This window comes from Spermophilus citellus (assembly GCF_964194105.1).
Source record: "Spermophilus citellus genome assembly, chromosome: 3".
NCBI lineage: Eukaryota > Metazoa > Chordata > Mammalia > Rodentia > Sciuridae > Spermophilus > Spermophilus citellus.
The window spans coordinates 8743090-8763486 of record NC_138184.1 but is presented as its reverse complement, the minus strand read 5'-3'; the positions used below and the strand labels follow the sequence as shown (position 1 = coordinate 8763486).

Sequence of the window (20397 nt, the reverse complement as noted above, 5' to 3'; positions counted from 1 at the left end):
GGAGAATGTCATGCTAAGCAAAATAAGCCAATCCCACAAAACCAAAGGCCGAATGTTTTCTCTAATATGTGGATGCTAATTCACAATAAGGTGAGGGGCACTAGGGAAGAATAGTGTCACCTTAAATTAGGTAGAGGGAAGTGAAGGGAGGGGAGGGGAAAGAATGTGGGGATGGGAAAGACAGCAGAATGAAACAGACATTATTACTGTATGTATATATGTGACTGTGTGACCAACGTGATTCTGCAACATGTACACTCAGAAAATAAATTATACCCCATCTATGTATGATCTATCAAAGTGCATAGATGCATTCTACTGTCATGTATAACTAATTTAAACAAATTAAAAATGAGATAAATCTAATTATTTAAAAAAGTAGCCCTGGAAATATAGTTCTGATGATAAAATGTAGGATGTGAGGAGTAATTTGGGATTTTATAATTTGTGCTGTCCTCAGTGCGTAGAATGTCCCCAGAGCACAGAATCAGTGGAGTGTCCTTTACAGCATAGAGGTCTTTGGTTGAGTTCTGGGGACCAGCCTCGCCGCACTTTTCCAGGAATGCCTTTTGTGCAGAAGTTGAGCAACCTGTTTGGAGCATCTGCTGAGATGAGTTAGGTGGGCAGCATCTAAAACACCATCTATCACAGTCCACCCAGTACCAGTCTGTCTGTGGGGCTGTCTGTGTGTCCTGGCCTTGGTATGTTCTGGCTTAGGGGTCATTGTTCCATTTACCTTAGCCTTTTTTTTTAATCCCGCCCCCCCCTTTTTAATGTCTCTCTCTCTCTCTCTTTTTTTTTAAAGAGAGAGATAATTTTTTAAATATTTATTTTTTAGTTTTCAGCAGACACAACATCTTTGTTGGTATGTGGTACTGAGGATCGAACCCGGGCTGCATGCATGCCAGGCGAGCGCGCTACCGCTTGAGCCACATCCCCAGCCCCTCATCCCCAGCCCTTGCACTGCTTTTTCTAAGGTGTGGCATGAGGGGAAACATCCTTCACACCATCCCAGGCCTGGTGGCCTTGTCTTTGCACCTGGAAGTAGAGAGTTCACCGTTGAACCCACATTCCCAAGGAAGACCAAGGGTGAAAGGCTCAGAGGAGGAGAGCTGGAACAGTGTGGGGCGGCTCAACAGAATACTCGTGGCTCTAGGACCGCGATGGCCGTGGCGTCACGTCTTAGTATTTTACATCTCATATATTATCCTTCCCCCTACATGGACCATCCTGGCCTTTCTTTTTCTTTTTTTGTGGTGCTGAGTCTCACACAAGCTAGGCACGTGCTCCACCACTGAGCTGTATACACCCCGGCCCTCCCTGCCCTTTTCTTATGGACCAAATAAATCAGGCTTGTTCTTAAAAAAAAAAAAAAACACCTAAATGTTAAGACTGACCTAGCCAGGCGTCACCAGGTGTGGCACACGCCTGTAATCCCAGTGGCTCAGAGGCTGAGGCAGGCGGATGGCAAGTTTAAAGCCAGCCTCAGCAACTTAGGGAGGCCCTAGGCAACTTTAGCGAGACCCTGTCTCTAAATAAAAATACAAAAAAAGGGCTGCAGATGTGGCTTGGTGACTAAGCACCCCTGGGTTCAATACTGGTACAAAAACAAAAGAAGTGTGACCTCCAAAGAGGAAGCCCTTGGGTGTACAGGGAAATAAAAGGTAAATTTCATCTTTGTCTGTGGTCATTGGATATCCCAAAACATGAGGGACGAGGGATGCAAGTTCTAGTTCCTGGATGGGGGAGCAGGGTGGGAAAGATTCCCTTTGTGGTGCTGGGGATCCAACCCAGGGCCTTGTGCATGCCAGGCAGGCACTCTACCAACTGACTACATCCCCAGCCCCTAGGTTTACCTTTTGAGGATTGGTTTTTGCTGGAATGTTTTCACATATCATTAAAAAGTAATAAGTACAGCACAGCAAAGGAGACGGGAAGGTGAAGAGTCCCAGGATGGCACAGGGTCTTCGCTAGCTGCTCTTCTCACAAAGGGTTGACATCTAGACTGCATAAGGAACTCAAAACACCTTCACACCAAAGATCAAATAGTGCAATGAAAAATGGGCAAATGAGGGTGGGATTGTGGCTCAGCGGTAGAGCGCTGGCCTAGCAAGGCAGAACCCGGGTGCGATTCTCAGTACCACATAAAAATAAAGGCATTGTGTTGTGTCCATCTACACCTAAAATAAATAAATAAATAAATGTTTAAAAAATATTTTTTAAAAATGGGAGGGGGAGATTATAAATAAAGTCCTCTGGTCAGGTCGAGGTGGGAAAGGGGTGGGGGGCAGGGCCACGCCCCGGGGAGAACAGGACACACTCTGCCGTCTGCATACTGAACTTGGTGCTCTTTATTTGGGGCTGAGCCCTGTGACCCAAAGTTTCTTAGAGACACCTTCCCGAGAGCAGCAGAGGCCTTTGGGTCTCAGGATCACAGCCGTGGGTGCTCAGGTGTTCTGAGAACCCCTCCAGCTGTGCCAGCAAGTCCTTCTTGCCCCTGTCCCCGTGGCTTGGCCAAAGCATGAGGAACGTCTTTTTGCCCAGGGCGTAGCTATATCTGTCGGGGGACAGCAAGACCCTGAGGAGAGTCTGGTGTCCTGGGGGTTGGGGACCTTCCCCCCTTTTCCTTCTGCCATGATTGGCAGCCTTCGAGGGTCTCAGCTCCGGATCTCCAGCCTTTTCCCATATGACTGAGGATTAGGAAAACAAGGCCACACAGTGCCCGGCCCTCTGGCCCTTCTCTGCCCTCCCGTGGAAACAGAGGTCATGGACACCCGGTCCTCTTGTGATGAGCTTCCCTGAAGTCGCTCAGTGCGCGACCTGCACTAGGTTCAGGGTGGCGCTCCCGTCCCAGACCTCCTGCTGACATCCAGCAGAAATGGTGAAACCCAGGGCTGGCTGGATTGGGGGCGGGGCATCTCAGCCTGAGTCCCTGGGGCACCAAGAGTCGCACTCAGACTTGACTCTCCACAGGTCTGATGTCTGGCCCATGATGACGTAAGACTCCTGTTCTCGCAACCCCAAGGAGTCATAGCAGGTGGCCTGGGTGACAAATTTCTTCACTCTGAGGGGCATAGCAGGGTCCGTGCCTGGAAGAGGCCTGATGTGAGCGCATGTGCAGACCAGGCCCTCCCCCGTGCTGGGACCCAGAGAGAGCCACTTTGCCCCTTCCCGACACCTGGGACATCCAGCCCCCCATCCCTCAGGGCTGGGGATGGCGCCCAGGGCCTCCCGCACGCTTGGCCAGTCCTGGGCCCCCGCCGGCCTCACCGCTCTTGATGACGGCCTGCAGCTGCATGTGGTAGTAGAGGTAAGGGCTCGACCCAGCGGCCTCCACGGCCTCCAGCTTGGCCTTATACACTGGGGAAGGCAGGGCGGAGGGCATGGCGTCGCCTCTGGCTTCCAGCCCGCTGTCACCCGACCCGGTGGCCCCACCTTACCGAAGTCCACGCCCGCCTCCCACGCGGCCGCCTGGAGCTCCTCCTGCCTCAGCCTCCCTCCGTCCTTCTTCGGGGGCGGGCACTGCTCTGGAAGGCCGGGCGGGCTGCTCTGGGTCTGGGCTTCGGGAGCCGCAGGGCCTCCCCATCGGTCCTCCTCCTCCTTCCTTCTTTCCGTCCCTCTCTGTCCATCTTGCTTTCTTTTTGTCGTTTTTCTTTGCCACTTTTATTCCCCCCACCCCCAGGGCTGTGGCCACGCCTGGCGGGCCCCGGGTCTCCTCTGGCCTCTGCCTGTCCCGTGCTCTTGGGCCTTTCCCCGCCCAGAGCCGGGGACCCCGAGCCCCGCGGCCTAGCGCTCCCGCCCGCGCGCACCTTCGGCACATCTGCAGACGTCGAGGTGGCAGATCCTTCGCAGGGAGGCCGCCTGGGAGGGCAGGTGGTAGAAGGCGCTGCACCTCTGGGCTGCGGGCGGCAGGGCGGGGTGGGCTCGGGCGGGTCCCTTAGGGGCGGGGCGATCTCCGGGCCCCGCCCCTCACCCGGCCCCCTCGATCCCGCCCCAAGCCCGCAGGACCCGCCCCGTCCCCTCCAGGCCTTTCCTGACCTCTTCCCGGCCCGCCCCCTGCCGGCCCTGCCCCGCCCACCTCTCGCAGGCCCCGCCCACTAGGGCCACCCGAGAAGGCCACGCCCCATGGCCGCCCAGGCCGCCCTCCCAGCCCCTGGCTCAATCCCCTAGTAGTTGTAGCCGGTGACCAGCGCGGCCTGCAGGAGGTCGGTCTGCAGCATCCTGTGGACCCGGAAGCCCAGCACCATGCCTTCCCTGTGGGAGAGCTGTGCGGGTGGCAGGAGGTGGGGGCAGGTGGGGAGAGTCCAGCTGAATGACCACGCGGCACTGACCTCGTGGTGCCGACCATTGCCCAAAGTCACTGACTACAGGCAACCGGACCAGAGGGAGTGGCTCTCTGCAGACCCCAGCCAGGAGTCTCCCTGTGGGGTCGCTGCCTTCGGCCTCACCTTTTCTAGTAGAGAACGACGGAGCTGTGAGTGGTACTGGCCTTGGTCTCATACTGGTGAGCTGGGCCAGAGGGTGGCAGCGGGGGTCAGCAGAGAGTCCTCCAGCCCCAGTCCTAGGAGCTGCAGTGCCAGCTCCCAGCCTTCTCTGATTGTCCCTCCTCCCCCCCAAGGGACAGCCAGAGGCGCAGGGATGGCAAGGATGTGGCCAAGGCGTCCAGGACGGCGTGCAGCAGTGATCTGACCACGGAGGGGGCCCTGGCCTGAGCCTCAGCACTGGGAGGTGCAACTTCTGTCACGAGGGGAGTGAGGGTGGGGCGGGTGGATCTGCGTCACCTGTTTGAGGTCATCCTGGTTGGGGTAGAAGCCGGTGAGCATTGAGATCTCCATGATGGTCATGGTGGCCACCTGGTTGCCGTGGAACCTGCGGATTTCACAGCCCTCGGCTCTTCCAGCCGTCCTCTGCCTTTGTCCCCATGCTCCCCACTGTGGCATCTCTTGCCTGTACTAGTGCAGGAGCCTCCTGAGTTTCCCCAGCTCCACTCTGCCCGCAGTGGAAGGTTAGAAGCAGAAATCTGAAGTGTCATTGCCTCCAGATGTCCTCTGGGGCTCTGCGTCCTTCCCTGCTCCACCTCTTCCCTCCAGCTCCATCTGATGGCTCTAAGCCTCAGCCTCTCTCTTGACCCCAGGGCCTTTGCACACGCAGGTCCCTCGGCCTGGAACTCCTGCTCTTCTCTCGTCATCTTCTCTGTCTCAGCTGGTGTTTGGGAACCCTCGTCCGCCTCTTTTGCCACATTTACTCAGGGTTGCCATTTTATACGGATTCCCAGTGATCATTTGCTCACCATCCAAGTCCTCTGATAGTCTGTGAGCACCACCAAGGCAGGGAGGGTCTGCCTTGTCCAGAGCTCGCCCCCTAGATCCTAGGACAGAGGCTGGCACACAGCAGGTGCTCAGCATATTTGTATCTGGGGAAGACCTGGCCAAGGGAGTTTGGGTGACAGCAGGACTGGGGTGAGGGGTGGGTGTCTGGAGAAAATAAGACCTGGGGAGGGCCATGGGGCCGCAGTCAGCTCTGGGCATCTGGAGATGACATTGGTGCACTAGAGGTGGCATCCTGGGCCATGTGGACACACAGGATGGTGGCAGAGGGGAGGGCAGGAGCGGGTGGGATGAGGAGAGGCGTGGAGAGCAGGCTCAGCGGTTCCCACCCCATTCAGGGCACAGGAATCTGGATTCTACAGAGTGGGGCCCTCCTCCTGCCCAGCCCCGAATCCTGGTGCTCTGACCTTGTTTCCATTCGGAGCTGGAAGGTCTCCTCCCCCTTTTTATTTTCTGCAAAGAGAAGGCGGAAGAGTTTGGAAGGCTGGATTGCACAGTGGTTAAGCTCACAACCTCTGAAGCCAGCGTCCTGGACTCAAATCCTGATGCTGTGGCTGTGTGACTTTGGGCTACTTAACCTCTTTGTGCTTCAGTTCCCTCAGTCAGATTACAATATTCCACCTTGAGAGGTTATTTGAGGAATAAATGAGTTAATATAAATACAACACTTAGCATAGGGCCTGGCCAGTGCATTGCAGCCCTCAGCTTTGATGGTGATGATGGTGACGATGCTGCTGCTGAAGAAACAGGGCCAAAACCAAAAGCCTGGCCACTGATTGTCCCTGAAATCCCTAGGCCTGGCGAGGCTCCTCCTTCCCTCTCTCAGGGAGCTCCTAGTGGCGGGGTGCTCTCCTTCCCCTCTTGGCACCCCAGCTGGGAACTGTACAGTTCCACTCTTTCTGATCATTTCCAAGTTGTGACCCCCGTCGGTCCCTGTGGTCTCCCTGGCCTCGCAGCTCCCGCCCTCCCCCTTGGAGACTCTTCCTGCGCAGCACTGAGAGTGAGGCTCTGGAACCCTATGCTAGGTCATGTCCCCTCTCTGCTCAGAACTGTCTACGGCTCTCACTTCACTCAGAGCAAAAGCCAAAGTCTTCACAGTGGCCCACAAGTCCCTGGGCACCTCTCCTATTACCCACCCACCCTTTCACCGCAGCTCTGCCCCATCTGCTCTGGGCCTCACTGTCTCACTGCTTCTCAGACAGGTGTGCCCATTCCTGCCTCAGGGCCTTTGCACTGGCGTTTTCCTGAGGGCCTTCATGGCTCGCTCCCTCAATTTCTTCATGTCTCAGTTCAAATACTGCCTCCTGCGAGAGCCTCCCTCTTCTCCCCACAATCTACATCATCTTTTCCTACTTTATTTTGTATGACATTTTTCATCACTTACTATTATGCCACATATTTATTTTCTTATACATTTATTTATGTTATAAAGTAGAAAATGGTATAAAATATGTGTGTGTGTGTGCACGCACGCGTGTGTGTGATTATTTCTCTCCCTGCTCCCTACGAGAATGTGGCTTCCAAAAGAAGGGATGTTTTTCTTGTTCTCGCCTCTGTTCCCAGGGCCAGAAATGGTCCAGCAGCCGTCAGTGCTCACCAAGCGTTTGTCCGATGGCTGAACTGAGCCACAAACATGGCTGATGAATGACAGTTAAAATAATAAGGAAGAAGGGACCAGGCACAGTGGCTCATACCTGTCATTCCAGGGACTCAGGAATCCCTGGGGCCAGGCTCGCCTTCTGGGGCACTCTGGAGTGTCACATTGAGATGGTACACGTTGCAACTGTCCTCCCAGGATTCCGGGGACCGGTGGTACGTGGTCAGGATCTGCCGGGGCAGAAAAGGGGGTTCCAGAGCCTACCCACGTTCCCTCTCCCCCTTGCCCCGGCATCTGAGTTTCCAGGCCTCTGGCCACTGGGGAACTCCCTTCAGGGCCTGCCCCTTGGTTCCTAGGCTCAGCGGCCAGAACACCGTGTGATAGAACTTTCTATGGTGATAGAAATGGTCTCTGTGTCCCTGTCCAAAGATGGCAGTGGCTAGCCACCTGGGGATTAGCATGGAGGGACCGAAGCTTTGATCTTGTTTGATTTTAACTCATGTCAACTTAAGTTTGACTGAGGCTTAAGAAGGGTGTGGTTTTTCCATGGCAGAAATTCAACAGTGACTGTGTTCCTGGCACCTGCTAACGGGAAACCGGCCCGTCCTCCTGGGCACAGAGCTTGGGATCACTGGCTCCCATTTTGGGAGGGTGGAGTTCACCTCTGGGCCTGGAGAGGCCACCTAGAGGGAAACGCTTTCCTGGGGGGAGGAAGGAGGGGCTCAGGATGGCAGGAACAGAGGCGTCCCTAGCCTCTGACTTCTGTGGCCCTTAATTTGGGACACCTGAGGCCACCAGGAGTGGCACCCCACCTGCTGAATGGAGTCCCACCTTCACCTCCTTCCCTGGGCCTTTGAGTTGTCCTCAGCTGGTTCCTGGCAAATGTTGGTGCCCTGATGGTGCCTGGATCATTGCTGGTTTGGGCCTTGCCTTGGAGCATTGGACCTGTCCCTGTACCCACCAACGAGGGGACTTGGGCTCTGTCCAGTTAGGGACCCCAGGGTGGGTCCTGTGGCGTGAATGTTTGTGTCTCCCCCAGTTCACTCATTGACACCTGATCCTCAACAGCACGGTGTGGGGACACGGGCCTGTGAGGGGTGACGTATCAGGAGGGCGGAGTGGGAGGGGTTAGAGGACCCATCAGAGGGGCCCCACAAATGGCTGCCACTTACCAACCAGAGGTGGGCCATGCCAGACACCAGATCTCCAGTGCCTGGACTCGGGATCCCCCCTCCAGAAGTGTGAGAAGTGGATTTGGCAGCCAGAGTGGCCGAGGCGTGGGTCCCACACCTACCGAGATGGTGCCTCTGCCGCGGCCGGGAGCTGCAGGTGCTGGAGCGCACTGCGAGCGCGGATCTGGTCAATGAGCCACTGCTTGTTCAGGGACATGCTGGGCGTGCTGATGTGGACCTGGAGATCCTGGATGCCCTCGAAGGGGACAGCTAAGCTGAAGCGGGTCAGGGCTCCCAGGGTCACCACCCTGGTCTGCGAGGCGGGGTGGGGACCTCAGATCAGCACCACAGACAGCGCCGAGAGCCGGCCGGGGCCCAGCACCACGGACAGCTCCTTCCAGTCGGGCAGCAAGGGTTAGTGTCTGGGCGCCTCCTGGCCCGTCACCTGAGTGGACCCGAAGCCGCCTCCCAGTTCGCGTTTCTCCAGCAGCCACTTGTTGATGGCGTCCGTGTCATTGTGCATGCCCAGCTCCAGCTTCTGCATCAGCGCATAGGCCGTGGCCTCCACCGTGAACAGGGAGTTCTGGGGCAGGCTGCCCACCGGCCAGTGGGTTCTGTCTAGAAGGAGGACACCCTCCTGGTCACCCACCCTGGGCCCACCCACCTCGACCTGCCCACACCTTGTGCCATCTTGGACCCCCTTCTTCTAATTTGCTGTTTTATTGAACACCTACTTTTGGGGCAACCGTTGGTTAAGGACATGTGGACATTTCAAAGTCACCCTAGGAACTGGACTCTGACTATGTAGATGCGGGGAAGCCGAGGTTCAGAGTAGCTCCTCTGTGGCTCCCCAGCCCCTGTGGGTGCGTTTCCTAACTCCACTCTCCTTGACTGGAGTATGCAGGTGGGGAATGGACCCTAGGGGCGGCACAGGGCATGGAGGCCGCCCTCTCCATAACCTACATTTTATGATCCTCATCCCACCTTTGGCCACACAGGTGCTTTGGAGGCACCTGGCCTTCCACTCAGGTGTGGCTCCTGTCAATCACCCCAGCCTCCAGTCTGTTCCCCTCCACCATCTCTCTCGCCCACTGCCCAGACGTTCCCATCTCCCTACTTGTCTCAGTGGGTAATGATATATTGACATGTTTGTCTTTTGCTCGCCTCCCCCAGGAACAGGGAAACCCTGGAGGGCAGGGTCTTGTTCACCTGGGTCTCTTAGGATATGAGTCCCAGTATGGGTGCAAAATAGGTGCTCAGCAAACACCAAATGATGTGTCACACATGGCTGTACTCGCCCTCACGCTCCCTCCCCACCCCAGTGACTGCGGGCCACACACAGTGGGCTATGAGGTGCCCCCCGCCCTCCACGGCTGGCGAAGCTGTCCAGGCGGCTGTTGGCCAGGGGGCTCTTGGCGAGGGCCAGTGCATAGGAGGCTATGGCCATGGCGAAGGTTGTGTGGACATGAGGCAGTTTTGTCTCCAGAAATCCACAGGCTTTCCTGATGCTGCCGTCCAAGTTCTAGAGGTTTGGAGGGAGGAGGCGAGAGAGGAGGTCAGGGAGAGAGGTCTGGGAGTCAGGAGAGAGGAGTCCAGAGGGGCTGAAGGATGGGAGCCCCCCATGTGCGGGACAGGGACGGGGATGGGGAGACCTGTCCCCCCTGACCGCTTCCTACCGGCACCCTTGGGCTGCACAACTCCTTCCCCTCCCTCAGGGCGACCAGGACAAGAGGGATACGTCTGCTTCGGAGCCTTTGTAGCCTCCCTGTGGAGGCAGAGGGACAGCGCAATCCCCTCAGCGTCTTGGGGACACCCTCCCCAGCCTTCCTTCCAGACCCTCCTGGGTGCCCAGCTCTGGCCTGGATGCCACTGGAGGTGAGGCGGGGCGAGGGAGGAGGAGCCACCTGGGGGTCGCCCGGGCGGGGTCTGTCCCCCTGAGGGACATCAACAGCCCAGGAGGCGAGGCTCTCAGGGTTATGTCAGAGTATCCTTGTGGTTGCCCCATTTTTTCTGAGGAGGACACTGAGGGCCAGAGGGGCGAAGCCTTCCCATTGCTAGGAAACGCCCCACAGCATTCAACCCCTCTGCAGCCACAGCTGCCACCCTGGCCCCTGAACAGAACAGTGTCCCCTAAGTTTCATGTTCATCTGGAGCCTCAGAACGTGATCTTATTTGGAAATAGGGTCTTTGTGGATGCGGGCGGTCACGGAGAGCTCACACCGGATTAATGGGGGCCCTAAATCCAACAGCTGGTGTGTTTATAGAGATGGCCAAGTGGCCGGGTACAGGGGGGCATCCCTGTCATCCCAGCGGCTCAGGAGGCTGAGGCAGGAGGATGGCAAGTTCAAAGCCAGCCTCAGCAATGGCGAGGCCCTAAGCAACTTAGTGAGACCCTGTCTCTAAATAAAATACAAAATAGGGCTGGGGGTGTGGCTCAGCGGTCGAGTGCCCCTGAGCCACAGTAACCGCCCCCCCCCAAAAAAAAAAAAAGAGTGAATGGTGAGCAGGGATCATGGGAAGAGAGACTTTAGAGGGGATGAAGAGGAGGGCAGCTGTGAGCCATAGAAGGTGTTGGAGGAGGAGAGAGCCCCACCACACTGTGTTCAAAAGCCGCGTCTGGAGGCTGGTAGGGAGGAAGGCTGGGGGGATGGGTGTGTTCCCTGGGTGACAGGGAGGAGTCAGGTCCTGTGGGAGGAAGGCCAGGAAAGGTCACATTTGTGGGCTGGGTGAGGGAGAGATGGGTCCCAGGAGTGTGCAGGCTGCCCACACTGTGACGGGGCCCAGGTGAGCCGGGCCAGGAGCTGCGGGCCTCGGTCCTGACTACAGCTCTCCTGTCATTCAGGTGGATGTCAGGACAATATCACGGCAACATCTGCCCAGGCGAGGGGGCAGCAGGCACCTGCATGGACGTCATGATAACAGGGCCCTTCTCCAGGAAGGGACCATCCTCCGCCTGCCCCTGGGTGATGATCCAGCGGGCCATGTCACAGAGAGACGACAGGCTGAGCACCGTGACTGGCATCAGGGGGTGGGCCGGGCTGAAGATCCGGGACACACAGCTTGTGAGCCTGGGGAGGGACAGCTGGGGCAGCACAGGGGGCTCTGGGCCGGCCCGGCTACACCTGGGGGAGGCCACCCCAAGGCCTGCTCCAGGTGGACTCCCATCCCCTATCCCCTCAGGTCTGCCAGTGAGGAGGGCCACTGGCCAGTGAGCCAAGCATGTGGGGCCATCGAGCCCTGGACTTTGGAGCGGGTGGTGGCAGGCGCAGCAGGGTCATCTAACCAGGTGCTTCCGGGCCTCCCCTTGACGACATGGAAGGTGCCATCTCTACTCTGGTGGCTGAGCATCTGGGTGAAACCTGGGGGGACATGGCGCAGGGCTGTGGGGAGGTGGCGTGTGGGCCACCGGGCATTTAGATGTGTCCTGCAGAGGAGACCCATCAGGCGTGTGCAGGAGAGGACTTCAGGGCCCAGGGTACAGGGGGCTGTGACCACAGGGCCTCTGGTGCAGTCTTATCTGTGTAAAAGTCTCCCAGGGGGAGGGACCTGCCTTGGGGACTCGGAAGCTGTGCCTGAGGGTCTGGGGGTGCTGCCATCGGGTGAAACCCGAGCCGGCCCAGGGGTTTCCTTGGGGGTTGTTGGATGTAGTCTGGGGGCAGGTGAGAGATAACTTAGGGGTCACTGCTGGGGACCTGGGGCCACCTGGAGAAACCGGTGTCTGGTTGTAACCTGACAGGAGCCAGGCCTTGGGTGTTCTTGTCGGAGGGTCCCAGGGGTGTCCCCTAATCCTAGGTACTCCAGCCACCCTGCCAGAGAGCACTAGAGCCTCCCAAGGCCCCCAAGGGGCCTTCTCTCACCTGTGATGATGTTCTTCATCACCTGGTCCTGGAGCTCCACCCCGACCCTGCCCCAAGGCCCGTGGTCTCCAGGTAGCCCGTCAGGAGGACCACGGCGCCAGTTTGCTCAGCGTCTGTTCAGGACAGCCGCTGGGGACCCTCAGCAGCTGCTGTACTTCCGTGGGAGTCAGGCTGCCCAGGATGGTCTCGGCAAGGATGTCACCTGGGGGGGGTGAGCGGGGTCCCCTCAAGGGTAGCCTAAGCCACTGCGGCCCCTGTCACCCCAGCCCAGGCCCCTCCCCTGCACCCCCCCACCTTGGACGCTGACAAACACTTCCACCTGCGTGTCGGGCACCTGGTCCAGAACGTCCCGTCTTGGCAAGAGCTCTGTCTGGGTCTGACTTGCAGGGGCACAACCTTCGTGTCATGTGGGCTCCAGGACTGGGGGCATCAAGGCATGCAGAGCTGGGCAGGGGCTCAGATCACCCACCTGAGCAGACCCCCTCCTTTCAGTCCGTTCTCCTCCTAGTGTGGCCCCAGGACCCCACACGCCCTGTTGCCCACCCTGCAAACCTTGGGGGTCAAGAAGGATGCTATGGAATCTTTGTTCTATCTGACCTCCTGCCTGCAGGATGGGGAAGGCAGTTAAAAATGACTGTCACAACAGCAGTAATAATGACGATCACAATGACAGCACTGCTTAGCTAATAAGAGAACGGACTCTGGAACTCAACATCTGAATCCAAGATCCGAATCCAACATCAAATCCAAGCTCATCCACTTCCTAGCTGTGTGTCTATGAGCAAATTACTTAACCTTTCTGTGCTTTAGTTTTCTCTTCTGTAAAAGAGATAATAATAGTCCTCAGGCTGGGGATATAGCTCAGTTGGTAGAGTGCTTGCCTTGCATGCCCTAGGCCCTGGGTTCAATCCCCCGCATCACATACACACATAAAATAGTCCTCGCCTCTAAAGTTTGTCTGAGGGCTCTTTGAGTTTATATCATTAAAGTGTCTATATCTTAAATGCTGATCATTTGTTTATTCTTTTAAAACTTTAAATTTTTAAAAACTTATTTGGAATTTAATTTAGCTCCATGGGCCACACATTGGTCATGGGTCGTTTTTATAGCCCTCTGATTGCTCAGTGGATATGATCATCTTAATCTTGTAAATGAGAAGATGGAGGCTCAGAAAAGTTAAGCAAGGTCACACAGGAGAGAGGATATTTGAGTCCAGGCCCTGTCGCGGCTTTGTGACCCCTGGAGCCCACTGACTGACCTTTGGCCCATTCTCTTCCACCTCACTCCCATCTGGGCCCCACCTGGCCCTCCCTTGGTCACATAGCCCAGGGGTCCCCCCTCGTCTGTGTTGACAATAAGGCACTAGCACGCCCATGACCAGGACCAAGAGCGTCTTCTTGACGTGGTCCTGGAAACCCATGCCCCTGGCCTTGACCTCCACATCCACCCGGCTGATCTCAAGAGGGAGAAGTACAAAAGGCACCATCTTGGAGGCAGTGGGGGGCACCACCACCCTGGTGGTGTGGGGCTCCTGGCTTGGAGAAGCTGCACAGCGGTTCCTTGTAGGGGAACTCCACTCGGACCTGAAGCAAGATGGGCAGGTACGGGGACATGGTCCAGGTGGCCAGGGAGGCTTGTGGTTCCTCCCTGCCCCGGCCCTGAGATGCCTGAGTCCATGACGAACTGGGTCCCCCCTCTGCCACTTACATGCTGTGTGACCCAGGCGAGTCTTTTAACCTCTCTGTGTTTCTGTCTCTAAGCCAAGACCCACCATTTTACCCATTGAGTGGAGTTATTGTGAGGTTTAAATGAGAAAATATCTTAGACAATTTCTAAAAGGGCCCCTCCTTCACTGACCCACTGGAATAATGGATTCCCTCTGCTTTTTTTTTTTTTTTTTCTGGTGGTGGCGCTGAGGATTGAACCCATGCCTTATGCAGGCAGGCCAGCTCTCTACCATCTGAGCTGTATCCCCAGCCCCCCGCCCTGTTTTAGAAGGCGTACTGACGGGGAGCTCAGGGGTCACCTTGACAGGGCGATCTCTGAAATTGTACAGCATGGCTTGAATCTGCACCTGCTCGTTCTGGATCACAGACAAGGGCGACTTTAGGTCCACAAACAATGTTTTTGCAACTACCACTTCGAAGGGCTCTGAGATGCAGAGACCTAGGGCCACAAGAGCCAGCCGTAAGTAGAGGCCAGCGCCCCAGGGCTGGCTTAGGGCCACCGTCCCCACTCCCTCAGCTCCAGGCTTGCTAGTCACCTTTTCCTTCTTGGAAGCTGACCGCCACAAACTGCCAGGTGGTGATGGAGTCCCGCATATTCTCATTGATGGAGTAATGGGAGATGCTGCAGTGGGGACCTGTCACTCAGCTCGTGCTGCTGGGACAGAGCCTCTGGGCTGGGGGGCCACTGTCCAGGGCTAGGACACTATTAGGTGTCACTGGGTCACCCACTAGTGGGTCATTACTTGGGGGACCCACTGGGATATTTTTGGGGGTACAGGGGATTGAACCCAGGGGTGCTTAACCACCGAGTCACCCCAGTCCCTTTTTTAATTTAGAGACAGGGCCTCCCTAAGTTGCTAGGGCCTCGCTAAGATGCTGAGCCTAGCTTTGAACACCCATCCTCCTGCCTCGGCCTCCCGAGCCAGTGGGATGACAGGCAAGCACCACGGTGCCCCTCTGGGATCTTTGACCCATCCAGGTGGTTCTATCTTGGGTTTACCCTGAGGCTCAATGCCACTTCTGGGGGGTCACCATTCATGATCGGTATCCACTGAGGTGGGAGGGGTTGGGGACCGGAGGAGGCAGGGGGATCCTACCCTGATTCACTTTTTGGTAAAGTAAACATCTTCCAGAGCCAACTCTCAGGGAACAAGGTACGGACAGGTGTATTTCCTCAAAGAGGTCATCCAGGTCATCGTCTTCATCGGCTGCAGGGCAGGGGATGGATGTGGAGGGGCACCTCCTTCATGTCTGGCAGGAGGCCCGCCAGATCCTCCCGTGGCACCCACCACCCTGCCCCACGGCACCCTATACCCTTTGGTGAAGCCCCCACCCTGTGCGTCCTGATGTGACCCCCTCACTTGTCCCTAGAAGCAGCTGCTCCTCCAGGGCCTCCCGAGTCAGGGTCTCTGACAGTTGACAGCACTGCCAGAATGCTGGCCCGTGGTGGATGTGCCTGGCCCTCTTCTCGCAGGACAGCCCCACTGGCTCTCCCGGAGTCTGGCCTGGCAGCAGTGCCTCTCCAGCTCTGTGGTGAAGTTGTTCACTGTGGGTGAGTCGAGGAGAGGAGGGTGGGACCGGCTCTGAGGAAGCTGGGACCCGCAGGCCTTGCTGCCCTGCACTTCTTGCCTCTTAGGCAGGACTCTGGCATCTGCTGAGCTCCATGTCTCACCCTCCTCTTCTCCCTGAAGCCTCAAACTGAGCCCATGCGGTGAGTTCCAATGAGAAAGCCGAGCTACAGAGAGGTGAATTCACTAGCTCAAGGTCATACAGCTCCCAAGTTACAGAGCTGGGACTAGAATCCAAGCTTCTCCAGGCTTAGATCTTGGGGTTCATGCCCTGGCCTCGGGGACGGCAGGTTTTCTAGATATTGCCCATGGTACTCCCATATCAGAGGCTAGACATCTCCTAAACTACATTTCCCAGCCTCCCTTGCTGCTAGGATCCTGGGCGGGATCAGATCCAGTCACGGTTGCCATTGTGTAAGATTTGGGATGTAGGAGAGAAACACAAACCATTTTTTTTTCTTTTCTGCAGCAGTGGTGGCTAATGAGGGGCTGAGGGGGAGGGGGTCCTGCCAGTTGTGTGTTTGCAATGGTCACGATTCCGTGTTTCATCTTCTACCCACCGGCCGCAGTGTCCCGAGCCTTCACCAAGTACCAGGACTGCAGGAGGGTGATCCTGAGACCAGCAAGCCCCCTTCCAACTCCACCGCTCCATCCCTTCTATGAGTCTGTACGCATCACATTCCCAGCTAAGTCCCTCCCTGCGTGGAACAGCGAAGCGCGGCAGGTTTCTATTCCCAGCCTCGTGGGCACGCGTAGGCTGGAGAGTCAAAGAGGGCCGCCTCCCGCCTTCACGCCCACCCGCATTCCTCTTGGTCTCCAGTCTCTTCAGGGAACGACGGCTGGGACTCTGGGGACAGTGACAGTCTGGGGGTCAGAGAGTCAAATGAGGTCAAATCGAGGTCAAGACCTCGATTCAAATTTTTTTTGTTTTTTGTTTTTTAATTCGGCGAGGCAAGCTTCCCCTCTGCAGGAGGGCGCGCGGCAAATCCAGATCCCGCAATCCAGCCCCGGGCGCCTGCCTTTATCCCCGACGTGGCTCCGCCCCCGGCTCTGATAGGAGGATCTCCGGGCCACTATCTACGCGATTGGCTAATTTTTAAATTGGGGCGGGTCAAGGGAAGGACTGTAGTTAAAATGGCTAAAATTGGAATACACCACCTGATTAAGGCTGAAGAGTGTATTCTGAATGGATCACAGGACTTTCTAGTCCACTCATTTCCTTTTTATACCCTTTGGTCTTATGAATGATCAGCGTTCTTGATGGTATTTACCAGGTGTCTTCTGGACACCAGGGCCTTATGGACATCACATTCATCCCTCCTACATTCCTCCTAAGAGCTGGGTATCTTCAGCAGGTCTCTCAACCTCTCTGGGAATTAATTTCTCCAGCAGTGTAAAATGGCCGTGATCATAGTTCTGACAACGAGAGCATACCTATAAAAATACTCAGTGGGGGCTGGGGCTATAGCTCAGTTGGTAGAGTGCTTGCCTCACATGCGCAAGGCTCTGGGTTCAATCCCCACCACCACACACACAAAAATACTCAATGGGCTGGGGGTCTAGCCCAGTGGTTGAGCTCTTGACTAGCATGCACCAGGTCCTGGGTTCAATCCCCAGCACCACATAGAAAAAGGTACTCAACACAGAGTCCGGCACATAATAAACTGCTATTGATCCATCTGTTTAGAACTAGAGAAGACACTCCTAGTTGTCACATATATTCATTCCTCCCCACTCATCTGTGGCAACTAAGCCTCTCTCTCTCTCTCTCTCTCTCTCTCTCTCTCTATATATATATATATATATATATATATATATATATATCTCAGAATACAGTCTACATTTCTCAGTTCCCCTGACAATTAGGTGGGAGTCTTTTGATTGAGTTCTGGCAGCAAGATCTGAAAGAAGTGTCCTCTCTGCCCCTGTTCCTTTCATCCTGCTGTCAGACATGAAGTAATGAATGGGAAGGCACCGTCTTGGACTAGGGCAGAGCAGGAAGCCAGAAGACTCTGGAGTCCAGGTGACCTCTAAATTGTTCACCAAGTGAGAAATACACTTGTGCCTTGTTCAAGCTAATGTCAATTTGTGTCTCATACATGTGGCCAAATCTATAACTTTTTGTTTTTGAGACAAAGACTTATAAAGTTGCCCAGGCTGGCCTCAAACTCATGATCCTCTTGCCTCAGCCTCCCTAGTAGCTGGGATCACAGGTGTGTGCCACTATGCCCACTCAAACCTACATCTTAATAACACACAGTGATTGACTTCTGTAAGTTTCCTTGAGTATCCTTTATCTGAAATGCTTTGGATCAGAAATGTTTCAGATTTCAGAATTACTCAGATTTTGGACTATTTGCATATATGTTACCTTTTGAACAGCCATAATCTGAAAACCTAAACTCAAAATGCTCCAAAACCTGACCATTTTTGAGCATTATGTTGGTGTTCAAGAATTTTCAGGGGGCTGGGGATGTGGCTCAAGCGGTAGTGTGCTCACCTGGCATGCGTGCGGCCCGGGTTCGATTCTCAGCACCATATACAAACAAAGATGTTGTGTCCGCCGATAACTAAAAAATAAATATTAAAATTCTCTCTCTCTCTCTTTCTCTCTCTCCCTCTCTCACTCTCTCTTTAAAAAAAAAAAGAATTTTCAGATTTCAGGTCATTTCAGAGTTTGGATTTCTGGACTCGGGCTGTTGCACCTGTGTCCCTACCTTATGGACCAAGAAATTGAGACTCAGAGAGAACATACTACCGGCCCTCGGTAAATGGCCGGGTCTGGCTGCTGGTAGGCAAGGCTGGGGGTGCAGTTGTCTCTCCTGCACGAGGCCCTCCTGGGTTTGCTCCCAAGCACTGCAGTGGACTGTAATTCATGTCCATCTGGCACCAAATGACAGTTGGCAGCCCTGCCCCTTACAGACCTCCCCTTGCCCATGCCAGGCCAGTACCTGAGCTTGCCGGGGTGTACATCCCTGTGCTGACCTTCAGGTCTAGCCCAGCGCCCTTGAACATGGCAAACCTGTCCCTTCCACTGTCCCCTGTGCAGCCGGAGTCATGCTCCTCCACCATGTCCCAGACCTGGGGGTTGGAGAGGAGCCTGGATCAGGGACCTGCTGATGCCTTCAGGGAAGGAGCAATGGTGCCCTGAACTGCAGGTTCAAGTAATTTCCACACCTTCTCCCGTTTATTACCCTCTTACCCGTTCCAGTTGCGACGAGGAGCTCGGCCTCCTCAGAACCGCCCCCCGGCCCCTCACCTCGACAGTTGCCCACTCATAAGCCCCAGAGGTCGGAGCTCCTGCTGGAATCTGCAAGCAACGCCTCGGCCAGAAGCCCACGTGATCTCACCTTCTTCTGGGTGAGCCTGGGTTTGCTGTTCAAAACATAGACTGCCTTGTCCACGGCCACCAGCCCCACTGTGGCCTCTGCGTCACCTGTCACCTTTAGGTGCACTTGGCTACTGGGCTCCAAAGTCTGGATGAATTCATTATTCTTCAATCCAACCTTCAGCTGAAAAAGAAAAAGAGATGTTTTGAGCGCCCCCTTCAGGTGTGGCTCCTGACTGGTCCCGAGGAGTACCTGGTACCCAGGGACCAGGGCACAGCCATGGCCGGCCAGAGGGTGTGGGGGACCGCGGGCTGCAGAGGTCTGTCCTCTGGTTTGCCTCGGCCCTGGTCTGTTGGCCTTGGCCTGTTTGGGCCGAGTTAATATCTAAACGGGTTTGGAGGAGGGGGTTCCCCGAGCCAAGCGGGCAGGGTGGGGCTGCTCCTCACCTCTCGGCCAGGCTGCCAGGTCAGGCCAGGGACAATTATCCTGAGATTGTCCCAGCTCCTGCCTTGGGGTCAGAGTGGCAGGAGGCTGCTGCTGCCATGAGCCACGGGCCTCATCCTGGGGGCCTCCCCTCCCCCAGCAAGGAGTCACGCAGACACCCCGCTTGTTCCCCCCCACCCCCCCACCCCCCCACCCCCCCCACCCCCCCGCGCTGAACTCAGGGCTGGGCTGGGAACTCCTCCCTCCCCTGGGCCCGGATGACTTCTGTGCTTGTGCAATTGGTGACCGTCTCTGGGACAGCTGGTCAAATAGGGGCAGAGCAGCCATTTCACTCCCATTTCGCAGCCCCAGGCATGAGCACACCAGATGGCATTTTGCCGTCTGGCCCGGCACCCACCACCGTGGAGCCTTCCGAGAAATCCACCGATCAAAATCTGCTTGCGGGGCTTCAAGTGTCTCTGCACCCAGAACGCACCCACTGCAGGGTCCCTGCCCCACAGCAGGAGCTGCTGCCTGCGCAGGGCACATGGTGACCATTGTCCATTGTTCCTAAGTCACGCCAGTCTCCTTTTCCAGAAAGCAAATTATACATAATCAAACCAGGGAAGAAAACACATCATGCTTGAAGCATTCCTGGAAAAAGGCTTTCTCTGTTCCCAAATAATTCTTGCTGACAGTTCTAATGAGCCTGTTCAAGGACTCAGCCCTGTCTGCCCGTGTCGGCCTCTTAGAGACAGCTCCCAGAGTCCTGCCTTTGGAGGGTCTCCCATTCCCCCGAACAATGATAATGTACACTTATCCAACAACATTCATTAAACATTTACGAGCTGGTCCTACTTACAATGTAGGGTGCACAACTGCCATGCTACAGAAAGTCCTGCCCGCGCACAGGGGACCCTGACTGCGAGCCCACCAAAGACCTAGGGTGGATTTGCTCCTTCAACCTTGTAGCTTTCCATGAATCATTAGATAGAGGACAGGAGAGAGAGAGGCTTGCACCCACTTTCCTGTCTTTGTTAGAGGGCTGGAAACCCAGGAGGGCAGGTAAAATGTCGCCTTTGACTCCTCGAAGCACCTACTGTGAGCAGGCGCTGCTCTGTGCACAGGGGCGTCTGGCAGCCACGCCCTGGGAACCAGCACCCACCCACTGGACAGACAGGAGAGCCCGGCTCAAGAGGTGAGTGACTAGCCCCGCGTCAGGCAGGGGGGAGCAGCAAGCAAAGACTCCCCAGTGCCACAAAGAAAGAAAGAAACAACAGAAACGAATTAAGACCTGGCGGAGGGGACAGTTCACTCACATTGAAGGCTCTAGGTTGCTGGTGTCCACTTGCAGTGCCGTGCTCTCAGGGAACCTTCACCAGCTCTGCTCCCTCGCC

At 55.9% G+C, this 20397-nt stretch overlaps 1 protein-coding gene across 1 annotated transcript; it reads right to left on the bottom strand.

Moving 5' to 3' along the window:
• Positions 1 to 2522: 2522 nt before the first annotated feature.
• On the bottom strand, positions 2523 to 19565 carry LOC308643220 (complement C3-like; the record flags this gene model as incomplete). Its single annotated transcript, XM_081283134.1, is given in 29 exon segments — positions 2523 to 3527; positions 3810 to 3968; positions 4332 to 4453; positions 4723 to 4869; positions 5735 to 5780; positions 7064 to 7154; positions 8219 to 8284; positions 8518 to 8802; positions 9433 to 9618; positions 9773 to 9828; positions 9831 to 9861; positions 10996 to 11338; positions 11380 to 11455; positions 11954 to 12010; positions 12013 to 12045; positions 12048 to 12155; positions 12248 to 12356; positions 13317 to 13467; positions 13469 to 13536; positions 13980 to 14119; positions 14217 to 14302; positions 14778 to 14850; positions 14853 to 14888; positions 15042 to 15170; positions 15173 to 15226; positions 16047 to 16112; positions 18200 to 18329; positions 18599 to 18760; positions 19497 to 19565. Coding segments are annotated over 29 exon segments (3687 nt in total). The 3' UTR covers positions 2523 to 2919.
• Between the last annotated feature and the right edge of the window lie 832 nt (positions 19566 to 20397).